Genomic DNA, 26,337 nt, shown 5'->3' with positions numbered 1-26,337 from the left:
AAGGTCTCGGCGCCGCGTGCGACCTGTTAACACAATATTCAGTTCATTGGCGCTATCATTATGAACCACATACTCAATGGCTGATTTGAATTGCTGGACGTATGGGTTGCACTCATGAATGGCCTGTTGGGCTCTTAGCAAAAACTGCTCATTCAGGCCACTGTTCGAGGTGTGGGCACGACGATAATCCAGCTCATGGGCTGGATCGTGAAAGTAGATCTGAGCAAAGCGTGGGGTACAACCCAGATCGGCAAGAGGAGCACCAATGTAATGGTAAACCTTACCTTGTATGCGCACTCCAGGATTGAAGCCAGGCATACGTATCTCTCGGACACCGATACTTGCCATTGCCAGCGCGTTGGTGTACTGTTTCGCGTGCTTCACAAAGTCCTGGTTAAGGAAAAGGTTTTTAATAGCATCTGGAGGTTGTGATGGAATTGAACCGGGTTTTGGATTCGTAGGATCATGCATAAGATCGACCTTGCCGTGGTTGCAGCAAAATCCTCTTCTCTCCTCATTCCACACCAAAGCAGCACAATGCGAGCATTTAGTGCATTGAAATATTGAGGTCCTGCTCAACGCGTGCCTGTACTCACCATGAAGTACCTCTCGGAAGAAATCGGTATCATCGTATCGAGCAAGGTTGCGATTGTCATGGTGAGCCTGCTCTAGTCTCACACGGTGTACATCCTGATGGCGCAGGGCATCCCTTACTTGCCGGTCTTCTCGCTGGTGAGGGATTTCTTCTGCACGACGCCTTGTCATGCGTCCAGTGTTGTCTGCCAAGCGAGCAGTCCGTTCTTCATCCGTTTCAGCTGCACGACGCCTTGTCACGCGCGTAACGTCGCGTGGCAAGCGAGCAGCGCGTTCTTCATCCGTTTCTTCTGCACGACGCCTTGTCATGCGTCCAGTGTTGTCTGCCAAGCGAGCAGTCCGTTCTTCATCCGTTGCAGCTGCACGACGCCTTGTCACGCGCGTAACGTCGCGTGTCAAGCGAGCAGCGCGTTCTTCATCCGTTTCTTCTGCACGACGCCTTGTCATGCGTCCAGTGTTGTCTGCCAAGCGAGCAGTCCGTTCTTCATCCGTTTCAGCTGCACGACGACTTGTCACGCGTCCAGTGTTGTCTGCCAAGCGAGCAGTCCGTTCTTCATCCGTTTCTTCTGCACGACGCCTCGTCATGCGTCCAGTGTTGTCTGCCAAGCGAGCAGTCCGTTCTTCATCCGTTTCAGCTGCACGACGACTTGTCACGCGTCCAGTGTTGTCTGCCAAGCGAGCAGTCCGTTCTTCATCCGTTTCTTCTGCACGACGCCTCGTCATGCGTCCAGTGTTGTCTGCCAAGCGAGCAGTCCGTTCTTCATCCGTTTCAGCTGCACGACGACTTGTCACGCGTCCAGTGTTGTCTGCCAAGCGAGCAGTCCGTTCTTCATCCCTTTCAGCTGCACGACGCCTTGTCACGCGCGTAACGTCGCGTGTCAGGCGAGCAGCTCGTTCTTCGTCAGATTCCATTGCGCGTGCACGCCGTGCAGCTTCGTTCCTTCGTTCTCGTAAACGACGACTCGATTGGGGCATTGTCTTTATCTACAATCTATCTATAAGATAGACAGTAAGTATATAGACGGTAAGTATAATATAGATAAGATAGAATAGATAGATCTAACAATAAGACAGTGGTAAGATAAAATCGAGACAGTAAGTCGGCACTTTCGTAAGGCCGGAAGTGAAGTCTTCACTGTCCGGAAGTTCGCATATCGCAGTGACGATTATTCGCCATTTAGTGTTAATGCCCAAGTATTCAATTATCGCCAACGTATTTTGGCTTTTTGCAATTTAATCGCAAGGAAAAGTAGAAAGAGAAGAGAAAAAAAAATGAAAAGGAAAAACATTCCAAACCGCGAGGGAAAACAACACGGCACGTCGACACAACAACGTGTCCTGTGATTGGCCGTACGTGGCTGCCAGTAGCTGTCCAAAAAAAAAAACTTTCACCGTCCGGCGACTGAATTTTAGGGGAAAAATAAAACGCTCTTCGCTTTCGCGTGATCGTGCGTGGGGGAAAAAAACAAAAAAAACAACGCCCTTCGCTCTGACTGAATTGGGACAATGTTTTTATGTTTTTAATTGAATTACTATCCGTAATGGCGCACGCTCTCACAGGAGCTCCGGAAGGTCGCATATCGCAGTTACGATGAATCGCAAATTAGTTTTAATTAGATTTAAAACATAGTTTAACGCCAACATAGCGGCAACATAGTTTGCCAACGTGAAATAAATGAATACGCTCTCAAATGTGCCGTCCGAGGCAGAGTCTGTTCGGCACGTTCGGCACACGTGATAGCTCGCTGCTCTCTGATTGGTTGAATCGTTTTTTGGACATAGCTCGGTAACTACTTCTCCGATTAATATGAAACCTTGAAAAGGCACATCCTCGGGTCCCCAGCAATATACCTGGCAAGTTTCAAGTATATCGGACCCGTGGTTGTCGAGAAACAGCGGTCACACACAAACACACAAACACACAGACACACAGACACACAGAGATTACTGGAATTATAGATAGATGACCCTCTCGTAAATAGTTCTTGTAAATACCTCCATTTGTGGTAAAGGTGAAAGGTCGTCCCCTTAGCTAGTCCATGTGCAAGCACGTAGCCAATCATGGAACCTCTCTATAGTTATTTCTTTATTCCATGTTAGTTTAAGGCTCTGTTTCCCATTAATTGACTCTGCATTGCACCAAATGAAATAAGATAGGTCCCCTTCAAGGATTGCATTTCCCAGCCAAACTCTCCCTCTCTGTGCAAAACCGCTTGACAAGCGTGGGGTGCGCGCCCTCTCAACTGGCCCTGGTTTGGAAGCGGCGTTCGCCGCCATTGTGAATATGTGCTCCGTGCTCTGTTTGGACAAGAAGGGCGGGGTCGCCGAGAAGAGACAAGCCCATGGCACGCCACGGGGGCGGGGCTGTTCAGCTCCATGCCCAATTAAGGTAACAAGACCGCATTGCCATATAAGGCCACAAAACAGAGCACGGGGGCGGTACCCAAACGGCCGAGGGCGTATCACGCCCCTGCTTGAGATATGCGTGCGACAATCGCGCAAGGGGAGTACATACTACTGGGCTGGTACGAGAGGCTGGTACGAGAAGTTGTGCGTGCTGCTGAGCTGGGTTCGAGGCTGGAGCTGGGTTCGAGGTATTGGAGAGGAGAATCCCAGTGTTACCGATAGAGAGAGAGAGAGAGTCGTGGGTCGGAACGGAAGCTCGCCAGATGAACGAACCTCCCGCCATTCCTGTCATCATCCCCGTGTAAGTCTGACTGTCGTCCGTTTGTCTGTGTTGTCTGGGGTTTAAGTTAAGGCTGTAGATAAGCTAGAATTGCACTGTCCTCTTCTTCTGTAAATTATTTTCGTTTCTTTCCTTCTCCCTTGGTTTCTTTGATTTGTACATAATTGGTTAATAAATTCCTGTTCCTCCTTACTTTGGCTTCTTCTTCCACATCCGATCGTCTTTGTGATTTCCCCCATTGAGTACCTGTGGCACGATTTGGCCGACGCATATGAATCGGGTTTAGTATTTGTCAATGGTTCGAACGTCGTGTTGCTAAAACCGCTCGGCAAAATACCATCTTGTCCATGGTTTCGAACGGAGTTGCCCACCTACTTTGTGGAGGGATCGGCGGGGGTGTACGGGAATCCTTTGACCGATCGCCTGGGCCAATCCCACCCCACAAGGGAGCGGGGTAGCTTCAGGAGCGGAGACGGCCAGTACAAATAGAAGGGGGGCTAACCCCCCCCCCCCCTCCCCGATAAGGGGAGCGCCGTACTCCGTTTCCGTAACAATTGGTGTCAGGAGCGAGATTCGGACCCGAAGTGCACTTAACGCACTCAAAATTACAAGCGGCCGAAATTATTATTAATATTCCAAATTAAAAATCGTGCCATGGATAATCAAGGCGACCGGATGCCGGTGGGGGTAGAAGAAGAAGAGTTAGATGCAGCCCAGGACCCGGGGAGGAAGTGGGAATAATGGAGGAGGAGCGCAATACGCATTGGGTTGCGGGGGTTTCAGGCGCACAAGATGGCGGCACCTCGCATAAGGGTGGAGGAGCACAGAATGGCGCCTCTCACGTGGTCGCGGTAGTCGAGCCCGCATTGTCAACGACCTGGGATCCATTTTTTGCAAATTTGTTGAAATTTTTGACCCAGTGGGATGAGGAAAACAAAATGTATGCCCAGGGGCTCATATCCACCAGGGAAATTAACGACATGGGTGTTCAAATGACTAAGGAACGAAAAGAAATGAATGCAGAGTCAAAAAGGAAGATGGGGACCAATTTGGCAAAAGGGGAGAACCTTTGGAGCCGATCGGGCGAGAAGGTCCCAAGGGTGCGCGACGGGGTAACGCAGGTCGAGGAGCGCAGGTTGAGCGAGTCGGAGCAAGGCACAGGTAACTGGACCGGGGTAGAGATCGCGACCCGGGGTATGGAAAAGCCGGCGACCGCCGAGGTAGAAAAGGAAATTTTATTAGAGCCAGCGGTCGCCGAGGGAAAAGAAGATAAAGGAAGGGAATTAATTCAAATTGGCAAAGAAACTGACGCAGTAGTGGAAATTGGGCTTGTAGAGACCGCAGATGTAGAAAAGCACTCGCGGCAGGGAGAGATGGATAAGGTGCAAAGTCCCTGCTCACATCACGATGCTGTGCTTAATAACACCAATGAAGATTTGCAGGTGGTGTCGGAGCGAAGAAGAAGAAGCGCCCAGGTGAGTTGTGCTGTGTATTTTGCAGGAGGATGTTTGGCGCAGAAAGAATTTCCGCGCACTTGGGATCGAGAAAGCATCCGGGCGTTGGTGAAGGGTCCCCTGTGAGTGGTGTGTGGAAATGGCGCGCTTGTGAGGAAAGAGTGTGCGTCGGAGAGTGAGTGTGTGACAGAGTATGGGAGTGATACCGGACCGGGTGCGGAAGCGAATGCAAGTCGGAGGGAATGTGCGTAACCGAGAGTACAGAGTGTGACACGGAGAGTGGGTTGGTGGTGGCGTGGGTGCGAGAGGGCACATCGGAGCGCGAGTGTGAAACCCAGTGCGAGCGAGAATGCACGTCGGAGTGTACGGAGTGTGACACGGAGCGTGAGTTGGTGGTGGCGCGGGTGCGAGAGGGCACATCGGAGCGCATGATGGTGAGTGTTACAGAGGATGTAACCGGAGAGTGTGCGCAAGAGTGCGGTGATGATTGGGTGTGCGGAAGAGTGCATGCCCGTGCTGGTTACGGAGTACGTAACGGGGGAGAGTGCACGCGAGAAGTGTGCGGACAGCGAGTGGTGTGTAACGGAGGAGTGCATGATAACAGAGTGTGCTGTCGGAAGTGAGAATGAATGCGACACAAAGAGTGAGAGCGATACGGAGTGTACGTGCGAGGGTGAGAGTGACCCGGAGAGTAAGGTGGTGGTGGAACATGTGCGAGAGTGTACACCTGAGTTATTGGTGGCGCGTGTGCGGGGGGGCGCACCGAAGCGCGGGATCGGGTGTGCAAAAGAGGGCACACCCATGGTTGTCACAGAGGATGTGACCAAGGAGTGGGCGCGAGGAGGTGTGTTAAGGGAATGTGCACAAGAAGGTGCGTGAGAAGTGTGGTGTGTAACAGGGAGTACGGTGGTGGAATTGACGAAGTGCATGGGATGTATGAGTGTGAAAGGGGTCGCGTATGCGAGTAAGGCATCGACGTTGACCGGGGCAGCGTTTAGGGCGACGGGTAGCCGACGCGAGCACTCCGTGCGCGGTGCGCTTTGTTTGCAGCGAGGACCGGCCGGGACCGTAAGCGCGTCGCTCTTCGGAGCGTCGCGCACGATTCGGGCCGGGTCCCGCACTGAATGGTCGGTGCCGCATCAGAGCGGCGATCGGCGCGATTCCGGGGGAGGAGGGGCCAGGTCGGACCTTCGCCCCCTGGCGGGGACGGGGTTCCGACCGGGCGAGCTTCGGTCATCGGGCCGGAGACCGAAAGGTTCCGCGCCGAGATGGTGCGTGGAAACTCGGGCCGAGCATGCCGCCTCCCTTGAACCGAATGCCGGACGGACTCGACCTGCAGGCGACAAACCACCCGAACTCATTGCTCGGCTTTGCGAAGCCGAGCTTTGAGCAGGTAAAGACGCACCGAGGCTCAAGTTAAAGGACATTTGGTCGGGATAGGGAATTTGTGATTGGCAAAATTGATGAGCAAAATTTGATTGGCAAATGATTGGCAAATTTTGATTTGCAGGAATTTGATGGCAAAATTGATACTGGAAGATGCCCGAGGTGGTGGGATGGCAAACCCACCATCCCTCACTCCCGGGGTGCATGAGCACTAGTTATGGGGTTATGGCAGTGTAAGCTCGCCGAGGGAGGGTTTGGATAATTGTATAGGGATCTAGAAAAATGACCATAGGTGACATAAGGAGTAAGTAGCGACATTGTACAGGTAGTCGGGGACACAGAGAGGTTAGAATGGTTGTTAATGACGTGGTATGTGCTTAGTTTAAAGGGAAGACGGGGAGCCCAGGTAGATCAGATGATGCCGTGTGTGTGAGAATCTTTGCCGGTGAGCATGTTGAGCAAATGAGGCAATGCTCGTGAATGGTGCCGTGTATTTGTGTTGAAAGTGTACGGAGTAGTGTATGAGTGAATAATTGTGATTGTGTGTTGTATTGTATTGAATGAAGAAGCCTGGGAGGAAGGAGGGTGCAGGAGGCACCAGGTGTGATTGCACAGGTGTGGAAGTGAACAGGTGTATGGAGCAGTGTATGACTGAGTAATGGTGATTGTGTGTTGTGTTGAGCAAATGGTCCTGGAGGAAGGAGGGTGCAGGAAGCACCAGGTGTAGGAGTGATGGCACAGGTGTGCAAATACAGGTGAGCATGGTTGTATGGAATAAATGGTATGGAATATATGGAGTATGGAATGGATGGTGTGGAGTGAGTATGGTGGAAAATCTGGAGTGGAGTGGTTGGTGCGAAGGAGTGTATGGGGAGGATGGACCCCCATCACGAATATCCGGGGAGGGTAGTTTAAGAGTTAGGTAGAGGGTATAGGTAAATTGTGGTTCGATATTGGCATCTGTGGTGCGTGTGGAAGAATGGTGTTTGGATGGGTGCATTAGTGACGTGGAAAAGACTGGGCGTGTGGCCTGTTAGAGGGATCGTTGGTTGAGCGCTCCGCCACTGGTAGTTTGTCGGCCAGGTGAGACCGCAGGTGGGCTCTGGGGGTTGTTAGAGTTCAATGGGGCCCGAGGATCCAGAGGAAGGACCCGGGTAGCCCAATGCCAGAGAGGGCACCGAGGGGGTAAGCGCCAAGGAGGGCCTTCCCCAGGTAGATAGGTCGGGTGAGGAGCTAGGTAAGCTCGGGTGGCAACTTCAGTGGCGGAGGCGCACAGGTAAGTAGACCTGTTAGGGGAGCCACACGACTCAGTCCCGAAATTGTGCAAAGGCACAGGGAGTTGAACCGGGGAAGTGAGACCCCAAATTGATGAAGCACCACAGTTTGGGCAATGGGAATTGGTTCTTAAAACCACATAGAGTGTAAGATGGCCAATGGATTGGCAGGGAAAGACCCCGGGTAGTGTAAAGTGTATTAAAGTCATTTAGAGGATAGTTAGGATTAAGAATCTCCTCGCACCATCTACATCCACTCACCTGAGGTGACGTAACTCCACACCATGTCATGTTTTGGTTATTTTTTGTGCAAATGTTTGAACTGTGAGACGCATCATGACGTGGGTGTGACATTGTGCTTGATGTTCCATCTCTTCCTCCTTATGAGGAATTGATGAGGAATTTGGATGATGGCAAATTTGGTTAGAGGGATTGTGACGAATTTTGTATTAGGGGAGATATGGGGAAGACGTGACGCTAGAGACGAATTGTAAATTGTTGTAAATATGGGTAAGGGCAAGGGTGGAGTAGGTGACAGGGGGGGTGGCGTACGGTTGGGACGAGCTTTCTCACTTCGCTCTCCTTGCGCACCTCACCTTGCATTGCCTTTGTTGATGTGTACCCTTGTGACCTTACCCCTCGCAAACCTGTCTTCTCTGTCTTCCTTCTCCCAACCGAGGATCATGCTCTCTGGGCACTGAGGGGAGCGTGCGGGGGGGCCGCGTCGGTGTGCCCGAAATTTCCGCAACCAGCTGCCTGCATCCACGCACCACTTATGGACCACAGTCTGTGGCCAAGCACCACTTATGGACCACAAGTTTTGTGGCATGTCCCCTCTGTTGGGACCGGCCAGGTTGGCCAGAGGAAGATCTTGCTTGCGGACCTCGGTAACGTGGCACCTATGCCATACAGGTGAACCACCCATAGTTGGCCCCCTGTGGGCCATAAATAAAAACGGACACGTTTTGTGCATTTTTCATTTTTATTTTTGCAAATAGGCCGCAAGCAAGAAGAACATGAAGAAAGACAACATCTGGAAGAACATCGGCCAGCAGAGGGAGCAGAGAAGAACAAGATCATCAGTGTGTTGTTTTTATTGTGATGAAATATGTGCAATGAGCACTGGACGGTGCTTTGGTGTTTTTTTGGTGCTTTTTGGTGCTCTTTATTGGTGTTTATTGGTGCTGGTGCGTCGATGCAGTGCAGGCTGTCTCCTCCCCATCCATAGGATTTTCTTTTTGTTTCCTCCAAAAGAAATCGCAGGTCCTGGGTTGCGTTTTGTAAATAGTCCAAATAGTGTAACTTGTAAATAATGCTCCCCACCGTACATGTATAGTTTGAAAACCATTCCGCAATTCGGTTATCCTGTGGGCGTGAATCTGTTAGGTAGGGTGCAATGCAACAGCGGGACATACTTATTTGTGTTTTTAAACTGTCACACTCAGGATCAGATTAATTGTAGAGGGAATTACACCTGCGTGTCACATTAAGTAAAGTTTTATAGGCCCGGGACGTGCCTGGAGAATGAGGGTGCAGTGTAACGGATTTGAGAATCCTGTCTTTGTAAATATGACCCTCGAGTAAATAGTTCTTGTAAATACCTCCATTTGTGGTAAAGGTCAAAGGTCGTCCCCTTAGCTAGTCCATGTACAAGCACGTAGCCAATCATAGAACCTCTCTATAGTTATTTCTTTATTCTATGTTAGTTTAAGGCTCTGTTTCCCATTAATTGACTCTGCATTGCACCAAATGAAATAAGATAGGTCCCCTTCAAGGATTGCATTTCCCAGCCAAACTCTCCCTCTCTGTGCAAAACCGCTTGACAAGCGTGGGGTGCGCGCCCTCTCAACTGGCCCTGGTTTGGAAGCGGCGTTCGCCGCCCTTGTGAATATGTGCTCCGTGCTCTGTTTGGACAAGAAGGGCGGGGTCGCCGAGAAGAGACAAGCCCATGGCGTGCCACGGGGGCGGGGCTGTTCAGCTCCATGCCCAAGTAAGGTAACAAGACCGTGGCATTGCCATATAAGGCCACAAAACAGAGCACGGGGGTGGTACCCAATCGGCCGAGGGCGTGTCACGCCCCCGCTTGAGATATGCGTGCGACAATCGCGCAAGGGGAGTACATACTACTGGGCTGGTACGAGAAGCTGTGCGTGCTGCTGAGCTGGGTTCGAGGCTGGAGCTGGGTTCGAGGTACTGGAGAGGAGAATCCCAGTGTTACCGACAGAGAGAGAGAGAGAGTCGTGGGTCGGAACGGAAGCTTGCCAGATGAACGAACCTCCTGCCATTCCTGTCATCATCCCCGTGTAAGTCTGACTGTCGTCTGTTTGTCTGTGTTGTCTGGGGTTTAAGTTAAGCCTGTAGATAAGCTAGAATTGCACTGTCCTCTTCTTCTGTAAATTATTTTCGTTTCTTTCCTTCTCCCTTGGTTTCTTTGATTTGTACATAATTGGTTAATAAATTCCTGTTCCTCCTTACTTTGGCTTCTTCTTCCACATCCGATCGTCTTTGTGATTTCCCCCATTGAGTACCTGTGGCACGATTTGGCTGACGCATATGAATCGGGTTTCGTATTTGTTAATGGTTCGAACTTCGTGTTGCTAAAACCGCTCGGCAACGAGAACATCTAAAACCGGGGTTCGAGCGGTACTTGTCTCCCTGTTCTGCAGAGGGACGGATAAAGATATTCGGGATAAACCCTGGACCCATAACCCTGATCCGTTCCATCCCACGGGAGAGCGTTACAAGTACAAGGAGCGGAGACGGTCAGCTTAACAAGACAAGGGGCTAACCACCTCTTGCTAAGGGGGAGAGCCGTACTCCGTATCCGTAATAATATATATATATTGTTGCGGAACCCAACGTCGGCCTATGGTTCCCCTTTGAGGGGGGATTAGTCCCCTCGTTTGTGACTGACCGACGTGGTCCCTGAAGCTGCACCGCGACCTCCGGAAAGGCCGGTGCACAGCCCCGTTCGTACCGCGGACAGATGTTAATCGATTGCCGAGCGGTGTTTAGCAACCGCAGCATGAACTGTTACCAAGACTAACCCGATCCTGAAACGTTGGCCAAAATCGTGCCACAGGTGTCCAATGAGGGAAAAGACAACAACAACGGATGTAGAGGAAAGAAAGGCAAAGGGTAAGAAATACCAATATGATTTATTTACTATTTACACAATTGAAAGCAACCAAGGAGGAGGAAGGATAATAAAATAAAAACAGAAGAAGAAGAAGCGGACACAGTGCACCTTAGCTTACCTATGCAGTCTTTCTTAACCCAGGACAGAACAAACAAAAGACAGACTCACACGAATGGGGAATGAAGGCAGGAACGATTGGCTGGAAGGAGGGGAAGGTCCAACTGGAACCGGAGCACGGTCGGGCCGGGAGTGAGCAGCCGCCGCCCCCTTCTCGATCGGCACGTTCAGCAGCCGCCGTTCCTTCGCGGCCACGGTCGAAAACTGCCGTCGGAGCTCAAAGCTGTGGTGGTTTAAAGCTCATGGGACATCCCTCTCTCCTCTCCTGGATCACGCAGCTCGTCTCAGGTGCGTCGCGTGCTTTTTAAGCGCTCATCCTCTGTGCTCATCTCCGTAGCTCATCTGCATAGCTCATCTGGACTCATCTGAGGTGGGGGCGTCTCCCGCGGGTTATAAAAGCCCCCCCCTTGAACCTTCCCGAACCTCCCAGATTGCTCTTCCTCCGCCCTCTCAAGCCAAACCCCTCGTTCTGGGTTGGTCGGCAAGGGCTGGCTCACTCCTCCCCTCGATGACGAGGTGGAGACATGCCTTTCTTCTCCGAGCCGACCGCGTGCTCAATGGAGGCAAATGCAGTTGGTAATAAAGGCTTTGGGGGAATTTGAAAAAAGGGGATCTATCTATTTGAATTCGGTGCAATGGAGTATTAATCAATGGAAGACAAAGCCTTAACCTAATACACAGAATAAGGAAATAACTACCAACAAGGAGGAAATCTATGATTGGCTAACGTGATTGTATATGACCTAACTAAGGGACGCCCTTTGACCTTTATACACAACAACTGGAGGAAGGAGGGTGATATTTTTTACAACAATAAAAAAACACAATTCTCATTTCCACAACAATATATATATATATATATATATATATATATATATATATATATATATATATATATATATATATATATATATATATTATATATGTATATATATATATATATATATATATATATATGTATGTATATATATATATATATATGTATATATATATATATGTATATATATATATATATATATGTATATATTATATGTATATATATATATATATATATATATATGTATATATATATATATATATATGTATATATATATATATATATATATATATATGTATATATATATATATATGTATATATATATATATATATATATATATATATATATATATATATATATATTGTGTGTGTGTACACACACACATATATTGTCCACAAAGTGGAGGCTCTTGTAAGAGCTGACACATAAAAACACACATGAAACGTATAATAAAGGGAGTGGGAGAGAGGGGAAACCACAACAACAGTGGAGAACATGGCCATCGGGATATCTGTGGAAGAGAGAGGGCTGGGGCTGGGTGCACAGTATTAAACAAATGGACACCACGAGGACTTACTAGAAAACGGAATTTGAAAAAGGTGAATTTGTGGTGTATTAACGGGGGTAGAATTTTCTCTGAACTTTTTCATTTTCTTGAGTTATTTCTCTTCTATCATTTCTCTTCTATCGCACAGGCAGGTGTAAAACGAACTAAAAGGGGTGATGGATTATATATTTTTCATAAATAAATGGATAAATGGTTTAAAACGATTTGGAAAGAATACAACGTCAAATGTCGAACTTACTAAATATTGTAAAAAAACAAAAATTGATAATGTGGTTATTTGTATGAGATGAATTAACAAAGTTGTCCAAGAATACAAAGAATATTATTATGAATTTAGACACACAATGGTTCTCATTGGGTTTGTATTCATAATACAACAACAACAATATGCATTTTAAAGACCATTTTCCCTGCAAGAGCGAGGGTTAGCCTTGCGGTCCCCATGACAATTTTCTCCATTTTGCCCTATTTTCTGCATCTCCCCTTGTTAACCTCCTTGCCCGCATTTCTTCTTCGACCATCTTTAGCCAAGTCTTTCTCGGTCTTCCCCGTCCTCTACTTCCTTCTACATTCATTTCCATCACTCTTCTCAACCAGTCACTTTCATCCTTCCTCAACACATGACCAAACCATCTCAACCTGTTCCTCTTCACAGCATCAATCACAGGCTCTATTCCCATCATCTTTCGCAATTCATAATTTGTCTTCCTCTCTCTCTCAACGATACTCCACACATCCACCGAACCATTCACATTTCCACCCTTTCCAACCTTCGTTGCTGCTCTACTTTCATTACCCATGTCTTGCTCCCATAAATCATAACACTTCTCACACATGCAGCATATACCTTTCCCTTCAGCTTCAACGACACTCCCCTCCTCGTCAGCCCGCCACTCAGTTCCCGAAACTTCTTCCATGCACATCTCACTCTAGCAACCGTTGCCGAGTCTGATCCACCTTCTGCATTCAGCATGTCTCCTGGGTAACATAATGTTTTCACACCTTCCAGCTTCACGCCCTCTCCAAGATCCAACTCAACATTTCCTCCATCTGCAGCTCCCTCTGTGCACACCTTACATTTGAATGTAGCTGCCACACTGGTTAATGATCCTCTCAAACCACTACATTTTTGATGAACCCACCCACATTTTGATGATTTCCGTATAATATGTCTGATTTCGGGTATAACTGGTCTTTTTCAATAAACCTACACGACCTACAATAATGAAATCAATCACGTAAAGAAGAATATTATCCACTTGGTGAGGATAATGAGATATGTGGAACCACTGTTGGTTATCAACAAATAAAGGAATTTAATAAAGAAAGCCCTGGTGTTGGGCTAGCGGCTAGGGTGGCTTAGGATCCTAGGATCCTGGGTTCGAATCCCGGTCGATCGCTGAATTAACGCCAGGGGGGTTGACTCAACCTGTCATCCTTCCGAGGTCGGCTAATTGAGTACCAGTTCACTGGTAATTCCCTGTTTGTCGTTAAAAGGCGGCAAAAAGGGTTGGCGTCAGGAGGGGCATCCGGCCGTAAAACATTGCTTCAAAAAGGGGACCAAAAAACAACAACAACAACCACGGTTCCAGAAAAAGGCCAACCCCCGCTTTGCGGGGAAAAATGGCCTCTAAAGGTGGTTATTTTTATTTTATTTTATAATAAAGCTAAAGTCAACAACAGTTTTGCTATAGTTTATTTCATGAAAACACAAAGAACAGGATTTTTTTTATATTAAGCCGGGGAATACAAACTGATTTAGCAGGAAGATGGGGAGGTTGTATTACCTGTCATCATATTAATCTCATATATTTCTGATACATAAATGACAACAAAAAGACTTCAAGAAAATTGTCATTTCTGTATCCAAGCATACCTACAAGAAAAGGGTATTCGGTATTTTAATAAATGTTATACAACATAAGAATGGGAGTTTTTCAATAATAGATTGGCTTTATACTAGTGTTAATGGACCTGCAAATGTAGATTTAATTAAAATGTTAAACAATGAAAAGGTTTCAAAGTTTATAAAATGCAAAGCTCTTTTAGAAATTCAGAAGAAAGTTTATTGGTTTCCTGTTGTAAAATTTTTTATTTGGGATACAGAAATATCAAGAAATCCAGATGAATATATGTTTGATATTATATGGGGAGATGGTTCAAGGGTAGTAAGGGATGAGGAAGGAGACCAAACAAACAAACCAGACCAAACAAGTATTTACAAGCAGAGAAAACAATGGAATTACATACTGTACATGTACAACAATTACAGCGAGTATACATTCCCTCTTATCCCCGACATGACAGATCTGCCCTCACAACATTATCAATGACTTAACACTCTGTGGTACAATATGCTGGCATCTTGCATCTGAAGTGGAAGGGAGAAATGGCTGATTGGCAAAGAATGAGGGAATGTCTGATTGGCGATGAAGATGAGCTGAGATAGAAATAGATGGGGACAGGACGGACCCTATGCACACCTTACACCTGTTGACTCTGGCTTCTACGTCCTAACTGAAACTGGCACCGATGTTTCCCTGTGTAGTGACGTCACTTGCGGCGGCACGTATCAAATTTGTCACCTGACAGGGCGCCTGGGCTTCGCAGATTAGTCAGAGGGTCCAGCGACACAGCTATCGGATGTGGGAATGCGAAAGTGAAGGTGTGCAACGGTGGAAGGAGAAGAAGTCCCTCTCGGTACCCAAACCCATCCCTCTCCGTACCCAGTCGTACCCAGCTGCTCCTGGACTCTGTGTCCTTTCCTCCTGACAAGGTGGAAAAGTTTCTGTCAACCCTCGACTCTGATTCTGCAACTGGACCTGACGGCATCAGCCCACGGGTCCTAAAATCATGTTCTTCCGCTCTTTCACTCCCTCTCTCTGTTCTCTTCACCCTCTCTTTTGCTCAAGGTCATCTTCCATCTGCTTGGAAATCTGCCAACATCATCGCTTTGCACAAAAAAGGTGCAAAAACAGATCCCAGCAACTACAGACCAATCGGCCTTCTCCCAATTATCAGCAAAGTCATGGAATCCATCATTGCTTCAGATATGAAATCTTTCCTCTTCTCTAATGGCTTTATCTCTGATCATCAATTTGGTTTCAGACCTGGACACTCCACTCTGGACATGCTGCTTCTGCTTTCTCAACAATGGATGGAGGTCCTCAATGCCAAACAGGAAATTAGAGCAGTCTCCCTTGACATATCACGTGCCTTCGATACGGTCTGGCACCCCGCTCTGCTCACCAAACTCTCCTCTTTTAGTATCCATGGAAATCTCCACGCATGGCTGGCGGACTTCCTCTCTAGTCGGAGTCAACGTGTGGCCCTGAATGGGTTTCTCTCATCTCCTCTTCCTGTTCAGGCTGGAGTTCCCCAAGGCAGTGTTCTGGGCCCTGTGCTTTTTCTGGTCTTCATCAGTGATCTCTCTGACTCTCTTGAAAATCCTCTCTATCTCTTTGCTGACGACTCTCCTCTCTGTCGCTCCATTCTTCATCCCTCAGATCGGCAGTCTGCAGCCTCCTCACTCTCTGCAGACCTTGACAAAATCACAGACTGGGCAAACAAGTGGAACATGTCTTTCAATCCTGACAAATCTCACACTCTTACGATGTCTCTCCGAAAAGACCGACTGAAAACCCTCCCATCCACTTTCTGAATAATCCTCTCCAAGAAGTTCTGTCACTCAAGCTTTTGGGTCTCAATATCTGCCATGATCTTTCCTGGGAAAACCACATTTCAAATCTGGCCTCCAAAGCCAGTCGTCGACTGGGCATCCTCCGTCGTGCGAAGTCCTTCCTTGGCACACCTGAGCTCCTCACCACATAAAAGGCTTTCATCTGCAGCTCAATGGAATACTGCTCTCCCCTCTGGGCTGGTGCTCCTGCCTCACACCTAGCTCGCCTTCACACTGTTGAAACCAAAGCATTCAGAATCATTGGAATCTCCCGTGATGAAGCTAACTCCAAGGGCCTCTCACTCACTCACCACAGGCAGGTTGGTGGTCTTTCCGTCTTCTACCGACTCCTCTCTGGCCTTGCCCCCCCCCCCCCCCCCAGCTCTCTCTGGGCTCTGTCCCGCAAATATTCCTACAGGTCGCACAAGATCTGCCTGCAACCCTCTTATGGTTAAACTGCCAAAATCAAGACTCTCTGCTCACCTTCACTCCTTCATTCCTCTTTTCTCCCGCCTCTGGAACAAACTCCCTCACTCTCTTCAATCCCACTCCACCCTCCAAGTCTTTAAAACAGCTGTTCACCACCATCTCTTATCTTCCCCCATCCAAAACCTTGATCTTTTCTACCCCCGCTAATTTCACCCCAATTCCACTTTTTTGAAATACCAACTTCTGTCCAGGAAGTCCTTGGTGTCCTTGTGTTTTATACTTCTCCCTCCCCCCCCCCCCCCCTTCCCATGCCTCCTCCCCCCGGGCCCTCTCCCTTCCACACATCTCCCTGCTCTCGGATGTTGTGTTTGTGTGCTTCCCCTTCTCCCCATCTTGTGTTCTGCTCCCTCTTTTTGGGTATTTTGTTTGTCTGGTTGATTTGTTTGTGAAGTAAATGTTAGCTCTTTCACGAGCCTCGATTCAGTATACAACAAAAAAAAAAAAAAAAAATTAAGGGAGAGGGAAAGGATGGAAACAGAAAATCCAGGAAAGAATGAATGACAGACAAATCTTGTGAGGATAAATGAATAAAAAGAACTTCCAAAATAAATAACTTCTAAAAGCATCTTCCACGAAAAAAAAAAAACACTTCCAGCCATGCATACACCATTTTCCACCAGCCGTGTACATAACACTTCTAAAAGCATCTTCCACCCAGGTTTACTGTCGTAGAACAAAGACAATGGTAAATGTCAGTGTTTATTGGTGAACATCAGTGAACAAAGACTATAGTAAACTCCAATAAATGCACTGGGCATCATATTTTTTAAATGCCCTTCTAAGGGGAGGTGGAGGGGAATTTATTGGAGGAAATACATTAAATTCCAATGGCGTTTGGATTAACCGACGTAATGTGAAGGAGATTGGAACCAAAAAATTGTTGAGGAATATTTGACATTGAGCAGTGTTCTCTTCCGCAAGTTGTATAAAAAAATTTTAAAAATTGGATATTAAAAAAAAGGTTGTATAAGCGATGAAAAATCTTTTGCAGACTATGATTTTGAGAACTCCCGACCTTTGAGTGTGACTGCGTTACCAGAGCTGCTTACAAGTGAACAGGATGAGAGAGTGCATGCGCTCTTGAAGCAGCTCACAAGTGAACAGGATGAGAGTGTGAAGGTGAGGTTTCCTTTTACAAACGATGAGCTTCATGTCACAATCGCACAAATGCTCCCTGTCAGACCGTTTTGTTTATTATGCTGCCTTGTGATGCAGAATGGAGAGTGGGTAGGTGTGACCGCACTGCTACAAGAATTTAAAGACCAAATGGATGCTGCAATAGATAAAATTATGGTTGTTTCCAGAGCCATTGAAGAGGCACATCACAGCAACGTTGTTTGAATGCTGGCCAGTCTTATATTTCTTTGTTCCTTCATCACATTCTTCATTTGGTATATTAATGTCCATTTGTTAGGGAAACTAGGCTAACCCCCGCTCTTGCAGGGAAAATGGCCTTTAAAATGCCTGTTGTTTTGTTTGTTGTTGTATTTGTTAGGGAAACTCTCAATATCGCTTACCGGCAGGATGGTGCGGAGGTTTTGCAACAGCCTTCGGGCTGTCTTGTCTTTATTGGATCCCAATCCGACTATAAACTGTCCGATTGGTACTCCGCAGGCAGGGTGTTGCATCACAAAGTGCTCCGTCTCTTCGATAGCCGTAAAGCCGGGTGCGCTGTCTGCTGGCATTAGTTGATGGATGTTAAAGATCCCACAGTCTTTCGTGAAGAGCCGGAAAGTTATCACCGGCACCCTGAACAAATTACAAATTCCTGCTTAAAACTGCAGGTAACAGTTATTGGTCTTGTCTTCTCAGCTATTCCTTGACGCACTAAATTACGCCGTTTGTTATCTTGATTGCCGTGTTGGCAGCAGCACCCACACCGAGTACATTTTCTTACACAGTTGGTTGCATGTCACGATGAATGGCTAACTTTGGCTTTAAGAGCAATCGTGAACGTCATTACTCAGCCATTTTCATTCATTCCTTTTTCTTTTCCCCATTCTGCCCTGGGAACCTATTCCTCGATGAGTCTTGTTTGTTTGTCACCTGTGCACAAAAGATGTGTGCAGGGAAAATGCTATGTGAAGCAGAAATATATGAGTGAGAAAGTGAGGAGGTGAGTTAACTACCCACTGGTCTATAGTATGTGGATAATGTTGTGGTTCTGAGTTTGGACAGATGATGGCGCATTTATTTACTTTTTCTTTTATAGCTGCTTTTCAAGTTTTTCTCAGTTGTTGGAAAATTGATAAAGAATTGAGGAAGTGTTTGATTGTCGAAGACAGAACCAGTATGACAATGGACCCGACCTTTTGAAGTTGTTGAAATTGTTTAATATATTTTTCTTCCTTTCATGTCCTGTAAGTTAAACAGGCAAAGAACTGTTATTCAAACATTGAGGGTTTAATTGTTTATTTCTTGTTTGAATGTGAATTTAAATGTACAACTTTGTTGTTTATAATAGGCCATCGTTTTGATTTGGTTTACATGAGATCCTTCATCTTTTAAGGACTAATCTCATCGGTAAACTTGAAAATAAATCCTTGTTCTTTCTTTTCCAACTGAGTCAAGTTGTTGATTTATATGTTTTCCTGTTGCTGATCTGTTCTTTCTCATTGAATGTCATTCTTCTCGTCCAGTTAATAACTTTGTTGTACCCGACTCAAACTATAATGGCTCCCCTGTATTAGTTGAATTTTGTTGGAAATTTCTATTTGGATTCCGAAATAAAAGGTGCATTCAATCGAATCAAGCGGCCAAGTTTGTTTGCTGTATCCCACCATTTTCACCAACAGATCTCGATCCATACGCCCATTAGATGAAACAGAAAACCAAAGACTGCATTGGAGTCATCAGAAGGAATCAAAAAAAATGGTAAAGAGCAAAGATGGAGTCATCAGGAGGAACCTGGATAGGATTCGGGTTTCAGCCGCTACTCACTACCCTCAAACCCATCCAAGCGCAGCGAAGTGAACCTTCCAGAAAAAAGAAATTCTGAAAGAGTTCACTTCTCTGAAGACAGATAGATAAAGAAAGAGAGAAATAAAGAAAAAGCAAGAATTAGAATGAACTCGCAACGATACCCGCCCTATGGGTGGGGGGGTGGGGGCGGGGGCTTCAATTGGGAAGCCAAAATGAAAAGGCAAAATATCAGAAATTGAAGGCAGAAATTTTTTATTTTAAACGAATACGATTCATATAAACATCCGTCAAATCATATCACACGTAAATCATCAAAATCTAAACTATCTTTTGAATTTCAATAAAAGCCACATCACTGTTCATATTGGTAAATATTCCATCGTGTTTCAAATCGTGATATCAACTGTACGCTTTTCTTTAGGGAAAAGAATTGAATGATTTTGTACCTCTTCTTCAGCTTAGAACTTCAGGATAGACAACATTGCTGATAAAACTTCCTTTTCTCTCTTTTAAGTTCTTGGCAAACATTTTTATATTGTCACTGCTGCCAACGCGACTCATGGTGACATAAAGCTGTCCATGGCTGAAGAAATCTGTCTTTAGGTAGATGTCTGACCTTGAGTCTTGTTACTGGTCATTGCAAAGCAGAGTCGGACAGGGAATTGTTTTTGCTGCATCTGGAAGGGGAACAGGTTTTCGGATGGAATGATTGGAATCCTTGGTATGAAGATCTTGTTTCCAGCATGAGGCCTAGTAGCTAGTGTCGCATCGATGAGATTCGACATCAGGTTGTCCACGATGTCACGACTCCCATTGCAGTGGCCGTTTTTAGGGTCAAAGTTTCGCAGGAGCATGATCGGAGCTCCCTTCTTGAGGCAGAGTTTGTGAGGAGGCATTCCTGATGCACATATCGAGTTAAGGAATTCTACTGGATATTGGTGTCTGTTCTCTACTTCCATTATCTTGTCGCTGCTCAAGTCGACAGATTCCTTCAGGGTATTGCCGCAGTGCGATCGCATTCACTTCATCAACTGCCTCATTCGTAGGACAGAGGATGGTTCGGCTGCAAAGCCAGTTCCTGTCAGCATGCAAGGTGCTCAGGTTGCTGAATATGTCAGTGAGGCGCTTGACGTTTTCTCCTTGGGTCAGGTAGTCCTCCTTGACTTGAACTTTAAACTCGCCGATTTCTGCATCGATGGGTAGCCTTCCCTCTCCAATTCGCAAAAGTTCATTGGCAAACTCTTCATCTCCACTTCCCGTGTTATGCACCCGCATGTTCTTCGTCAGCCGATGCACCTGGACCTGACTCTGCGGGGGAGGGGGGGGGGGGGACTGCTTCAGGGTTGCAGCAACCGTGTCAGCGCCTCCTCTTCGGATGACAGGCAGGATGTCTCCTGTCTCCAGAGAAGATGATGGCGATACCTCCAAAAGACCGATCTGTCTCACGGATATCACAGAATGTCCGGTCCAACGCTTCGATGATACACCTGTCACACATGGAGACTTCGTCAATGACCAAGAGATTACATTGCTTGATCAATTGCCCTGTACTGTCTCTCTTGGTGATGTTGCACACAGAGTCCTCCTTGATTGATAGTGGTACTTTGCAGCGAGAGTGAAGCGTACGACCATTTGGAAGAAGGGTTGCTGCAATTCCACTCATAGCTGTGGCGAACGCAACTTTCTTCTCAGAGCGAACTTGAGCCAGCAGTATACAGATGAGAAAGGTTTTTCCAGTACCTCCAGGAGCATCCAAGCTGAACAACTGACCCTTCTCATTCCTCACCGAGTCGATGACTGCTTCATGGAACAGTTGCTGCTCCTCATTCAGCTTTGGCTGATTCTCAGTGACGTACCCTTTCAGTTCTTGCACATTGTAGTTGATCTCTTCTTCGATGATTCTCGCCTGCTCAAGTTGCTCCGCAAGGGCCCTGTTCGGTTTAGGAAGCTGGAAGTCTTTCTCCAGATCAAGCACATGTCACTGAACAATCATTTGAATCTGCAGCAGGGTGGTATGCACTGCAGCTTCTGTTGGTTCCGGCAGGTTGTGCTTGTGAAGGACATCTTCCATCAGTATCCCCTTGTGGCGGTTCCAGAAATCTAACGGATTCGCAGGTCGCACGAAGATCAGGATGTGAGCGAAGACCTCACACAGTGCGGATCCACATCTAATGGAGGCAGCTTCTTCCATTGCTCGGTCGATTTCGGAGTCATCATCGAGGAGGCCCATGGCAAGGCAGGCAGCTTGGTAGGTGGGATGCTCCACTCCATTGTAGGCTCTCAGGTCTCTGTAGGACTTTGTTCCGGCCACCGTGTGAAGCAACACCACATGTAGAAAAGCTCGCTCTGCCTTGCAGTCAGGTGTATGATTGGAATCCTTCCAATCATGTCTGAGCAGGCTTGGTTGGCATCCTCATCACTGCGATTCAGTTTCGTCACGAGTCCGCTTCTTCCAGGTATTCTGCACCCACCTGAAGTGCTTAAATACTGTTACAGATTTGGGACCCCCCCCCCCTTTCACTGGTAAATATCCCCCTTTGTAATATAATCCCCTTTTATTAATTATTAAATATCGCACCCTAGGCCATCCCAACACGCAGCCAATCCTAGAATCATCTTGCTAATTATTTCCTATTCTATGTTTAATTAAGGCTCTGTATCCACTAGATTGACACCACGTTGCATTAACAAATAAGGATAGCTCCCCTTCAATGATTCCATACCCCAGCAAACTCTCTCTCTCTGCAAAGCAGCTCGACAAGCGTGGGGTGCGCGCCCTCTCAACTGGCCTGGTTTGAAAGCTGCGTTCGCCGCCATTTTGAACATGTGCTCCGTGCTCTGTATTGGACAAGAAGGTGGGGTCGCCGAGAAGAGGCGTGACCGTGGCTCGCCACAAGGGCGGAGCTGTTCAGCTCCGTTACCAAATAAGGCTACAAACAGAGCACGGGGGCGAGACTCAAACGGCCGAGGGCGTGGCACGACCCCGCTTAATATATGCATTCGAGGATCGCGCATAAGGACATGGGAGGTGACTAGCTGTTGAGACCAGCAGAGGCGGAGAGTGCGCAGCAAAGAGGGTTGCCTGATGCGAGAGATCGTGCCTTGCCTGAGAGAGGAAATCCCATTATTACTGACAGAGAGAGAGAGGGTCGTGGCGTCGGCGCGGCAATATCTGTCCCAGCGGTTGTCGGGTTCGCTTTAAACCAACGGCGCGAGGTCGGTGCGGCACCTCGACGGCTGAACGAGCTGAACCGGCCACCTTTGCCAGCTGAACGGACCTCCTGCGATTCCTGTCATCATCCCCGTGTGAGTCTGTCTTCGTTTGTTCTGTCCGGGGTAAAAGTAAGACTGTATAGATAAGGCTGCCCTGTGTTCTTTTTACATCCTTCTACCTTTGTACAGCTTTGATCTTTCTTTTCCTCTGGTGTTATAATAAATGTGTGCTCTTTCTCCAAGCTTTGGTTTCGTCTCCATCCAGTTGCTTTAGTCTTTTCTGTCCATTGGTCTACGTGGCACGATTAAAACCAATATAATCGGGTTGGTCATTGTTAACGGCCTGGGTCGTGACACGCTTCGCTCGGCGTGTCCATTACCGTCGCGACTCAGGCGGGGCTGTCTCCTCGCTAGTTGGGAGGTCACGGTAAGCAGGTATTCGGGGGGTCTTTCTTTTGGGTCTCTGGCCCGATTACCCTGGTCGTGACTGACCACCAGTGACGTCACAGACCCCCAGGATCGGCAACGGACAAGGGGTTAATCCCCCTTGCTAACGGGAGAGCCGTCGTCCCAGATCTGTAACAAATGGTGACTGGGAGTGAGATTTGAGGCCCGAACCAAATTTTTTTATAACATCAAAAAATGTGGTCAAAAATTAAGAGCGCCTGAAATTTTAGAATATCCCAAATTTGAGTCGTGCCATGGAGGACCAAGGCAACTGGATGCCGGTGGGGTTAGAAGATAAGGTAGAGTTAATGACCCAGGACCCCAGGGAGGAGGTTGGAGAAGGTGTAACACTAACAGTGGGGGTTGCAGGTGCACAAAATGGCGACGCCGCGCATGAGGTTGGAGGCGCACAAAATGGCGCCTCGCACATGGTGGCGACGAGGGTCGAGCCCGCGGTGCCAACGGAATGGGACCGTATAATGGGACAGTTGTTGACATTTTTGACCCAGTGGGATGAAGAAAACAAAATGTATGCCCAGGGGCTCATATCCACCAGGGAAATTAACAACATGGGTGTTCAAATGACTAAGGAACTAAAAGAAATGAATGCAGGGTCAAAAAGGGAGGAATCCAGGTGTGATATGGAAAAGCTGGGGACGAATTTGGCAGTAGGGGAGAACCTTGGGAGCAAATCGGGCGAGCAGGTCCCAAGGGTGCACGACGAGGTAACGCGGATTGAGAAGCGCCGGTTGAGCGAGTTTGAGAAAAGCACAGGTAACTGGACCGGGGTAGACATCGCGACCCGTGGTATGGAAAAGCCGGCGACCGCCGAGGTAGAAAAGTAAATTTTATTCGGACCAGCGGTTGCCGAGGGAAAGAAATTAAGTCCGAATCATTCGAAGCAGTAGTGGAAATTGGAATTGGAGAGACCGGGGACTTAGAAAAGCACTCGCGGGAGGAAAAGATGGAATATGTGCAAAGTCCCTGCTCACATCACGATGCTGTGCTTAATAACACCAATGAAGATTTGCAGGTGGTGTCGGAGCGAAGAAGAAGAAGAAGCACCCAGGTGAGTCATGCTGTATATTGTGCGGGAAGATTTTGCAGGAGGATGTTTGGCGCAGAAAGAATTTTTGCGCGCTTGGGATCGAGAAAGCATCCGGGCGTTGGTGAAGGGTGCCCTGTGAGTGGAAATGGCGCGCTTGTGAGGAAAGAGTGTGCATCGGAGAGAGTGTGTGTTCCAAAGTGTGGGAGTGATACCGAGTGCGAGCGAGAATGCACGTCGGAGCGTAAGTGTACAGAGGATGTAACCGGAGAGTGTGCGCAAGTGTGCGGTGATGATTGGGTGTGCGGAAGAGTGCACGCCCGTGCTGGTTACGGAGTACGTAACGGGGGAGAGTGCACGCGAGAAGTGTGCGGACAGCGAGTGGTGTGTAACGGAGGAGTGCATGATAACAGAGTGTGCTGTCGGAAGTGAGAATGAATGCGACACAAAGAGTGAGAGCGATACGGAGTGTACGTGCGAGGGTGAGAGTGACCCGGAGAGTAAGGTGGTGGTGGAATGTGTGCGAGAGTGTACACCTGAGTTCGTGGTGGCGCGTGTGCGGGAGAGCACATCGGAGCGCGGGCGTGGGTGGATGCAAGAGTGCACCCCCATGAGTGTTACGGAGGACGTAACGGAGAGGTGTGCGAACAACGAGTGTGCTCGAGAGGTGTGGTGTGTAACAGGGAGTGCGGTGGTGGAATGGACGGAGTGTGTGGGATGCACTGGAGACGCCGGGTTTTGTGAGTGTGAAAAGGGTCGCGTATGCGAGTAAGGCATCGACGTTAAACGGAGCAGCGGTTAGATCGACTTTTAGCCGATGCGAGCACTCGGGGCGCGGTGCGCTTTGTTGGATGCGAGGCCCGGCGCGGGTCGGTGTTGCGTCGCTTCTCTTCGAAGCATCATTGCCGATTCGGGCTTGGCCCCGCCCCGCACGGTCGAGTCAGGGCCTCGCCGGGCAAGGCGACCGGTCCGGTTCAGGGACAAGTAGGAGGAAGCGGAACGGTGCCCCCTTGCGGGGGCGGGGTTCCAACCGGGCGAGATTGAGCCATCGGGCCGGAGACCGCAAGGTTCCGCGCCGAGATGGTGCATGGAATCTCGGGCCGAGCATGCCGCCTCCCTTGAACCGAATGCTGGACGGATTCAACCTGCAGGCGACCAAACCACCCGAATTCATTGCTCGGCTTTGCGAAGCCGAGTTTTAATGATGTAACGACGCACAGAGGCTCAGATATAGTGGACTGTGATGATGATAGTGTTTTGGATTCGAAATTTTGGAATAGTGGATAGGATTGGCAGAAGTGATTGGCAAAAATTGATGATTAGCAGGGATTGGCAAATTTTGATTTGCAGGAAATTGGATGGCAAAATTGATACTGGAAGATGCCCGATGTGGTGGGATGGCAACTCTGCCATCCCTCGCACAAAAAAACGGGGCACATGAGCTATAGTTTTATGGGGTTTATGGCAGTGTAAGCTTGCCGCGGGAGGGTTAGGATAAAATGATAGGGACCTAGAGAAGAAGGACCATCGGTAACGGTAGAGGTAAGTAGCGACATTGGACAGGTAGTCGGGGACATAGAGAGGTTAGAATGGTTGTTAATGACGTGGTATGTGCTTGGTTTAAAGGGAAGACGGGGAGCACCAAGTTAGAAGGGCACCAGGTAGATCAGATGATGCCGTGTGTGTGAGAGTCTTGATATCGAGCAAATGAGGAATTGCGGGGCAATGATCGGGAAGCATGTGTGTATGAGCCTGGGAGAATTTGGGTGCCTGAGGCAATGGTTTGGAGAGTTAGAAGTGTATTGTGAAAAGTGAGTGAGGTGATTGTGAGTTGTATTGAGCGTGGAAGTGTATGGAGCAGTGCATGAGGAACAATTGTGGTTGTGCATTGTATGGAATGATTGAAGAAGCCTGGGAGGAAGGAGGGTGCAGTAGGCACCAGGTGTGATTGCACAGGTTTGCAAGTGAACAGGTGTATGGAGCAGTGTATGAGTGAGTAATGGTGATTGTGTGTTGTGTTGAGCAAATGGTCCTGGAGGAAGGAGGGTGCAGGAAGCACCAGGTGTGATGGCACAGGTGTGCCAATACAGGTGAGCATGGTGTAATGAAATGTGTGGTATGGAGTATGGAATGGATGGTATGGAGTGAGTATGGTGGAAACTGTGGAGTGGAGTGGATGGTGCAAAGGTGTGTATGGGGAGGATGGACCCTATCACGAATACCCGGGGAGGGTAGTTTAAGAGTTAGGTAGAGGGAGTAGGTAAATTGTGGTTGGATATTGGCATCTGTGGTGCGTGTGGAAGAATGGTGTTTGGATGGGTGCTTTAGTGTCGTGGAAATGGCTGGGCGTGTGGCCTGTTAGTGTGTGTAGTTAAATGGGCACTCCGCCACTGTTAGGATGTCGGCCAGGTGAGGCCGCAGGTGGGCTCTGGGAGCCGGTAGAGTTGTTGTGGATGGGGCCCGAGGATCCAAAGGACGGACCCGGGTAGCCCAGTGCCAGAGAGGG

The 26,337-nt window shown here is 48.0% G+C and overlaps 1 protein-coding gene across 1 annotated transcript in view; it reads left to right on the top strand.

Moving 5' to 3' along the window:
- The window catches only part of LOC144888176 (uncharacterized), a 79,756-nt gene extending 60,804 nt beyond the window's left edge, over nt 1-18,952 (top strand). Inside the window, exons 10-11 of the mRNA XM_078773555.1 lie at nt 17,196-17,323; nt 17,420-18,952. Coding sequence (XP_078629681.1) covers nt 17,196-17,323; nt 17,420-17,545 — 254 coding nt within the window. The 3' untranslated portion in view covers nt 17,546-18,952. The remainder of the gene's footprint in view (nt 1-17,195; nt 17,324-17,419) is intronic.
- Nucleotides 18,953-26,337: the final 7,385 nt, after the last annotated feature.

This window comes from Myxine glutinosa, chromosome 3 (assembly GCF_964187855.1).
Source record: "Myxine glutinosa chromosome 3, kmMyxGlut1.1, whole genome shotgun sequence".
Taxonomy (NCBI): Eukaryota; Metazoa; Chordata; class Myxini; order Myxiniformes; family Myxinidae; genus Myxine; species Myxine glutinosa.
This window is presented reverse-complemented; position numbering and strand designations above follow the sequence as displayed.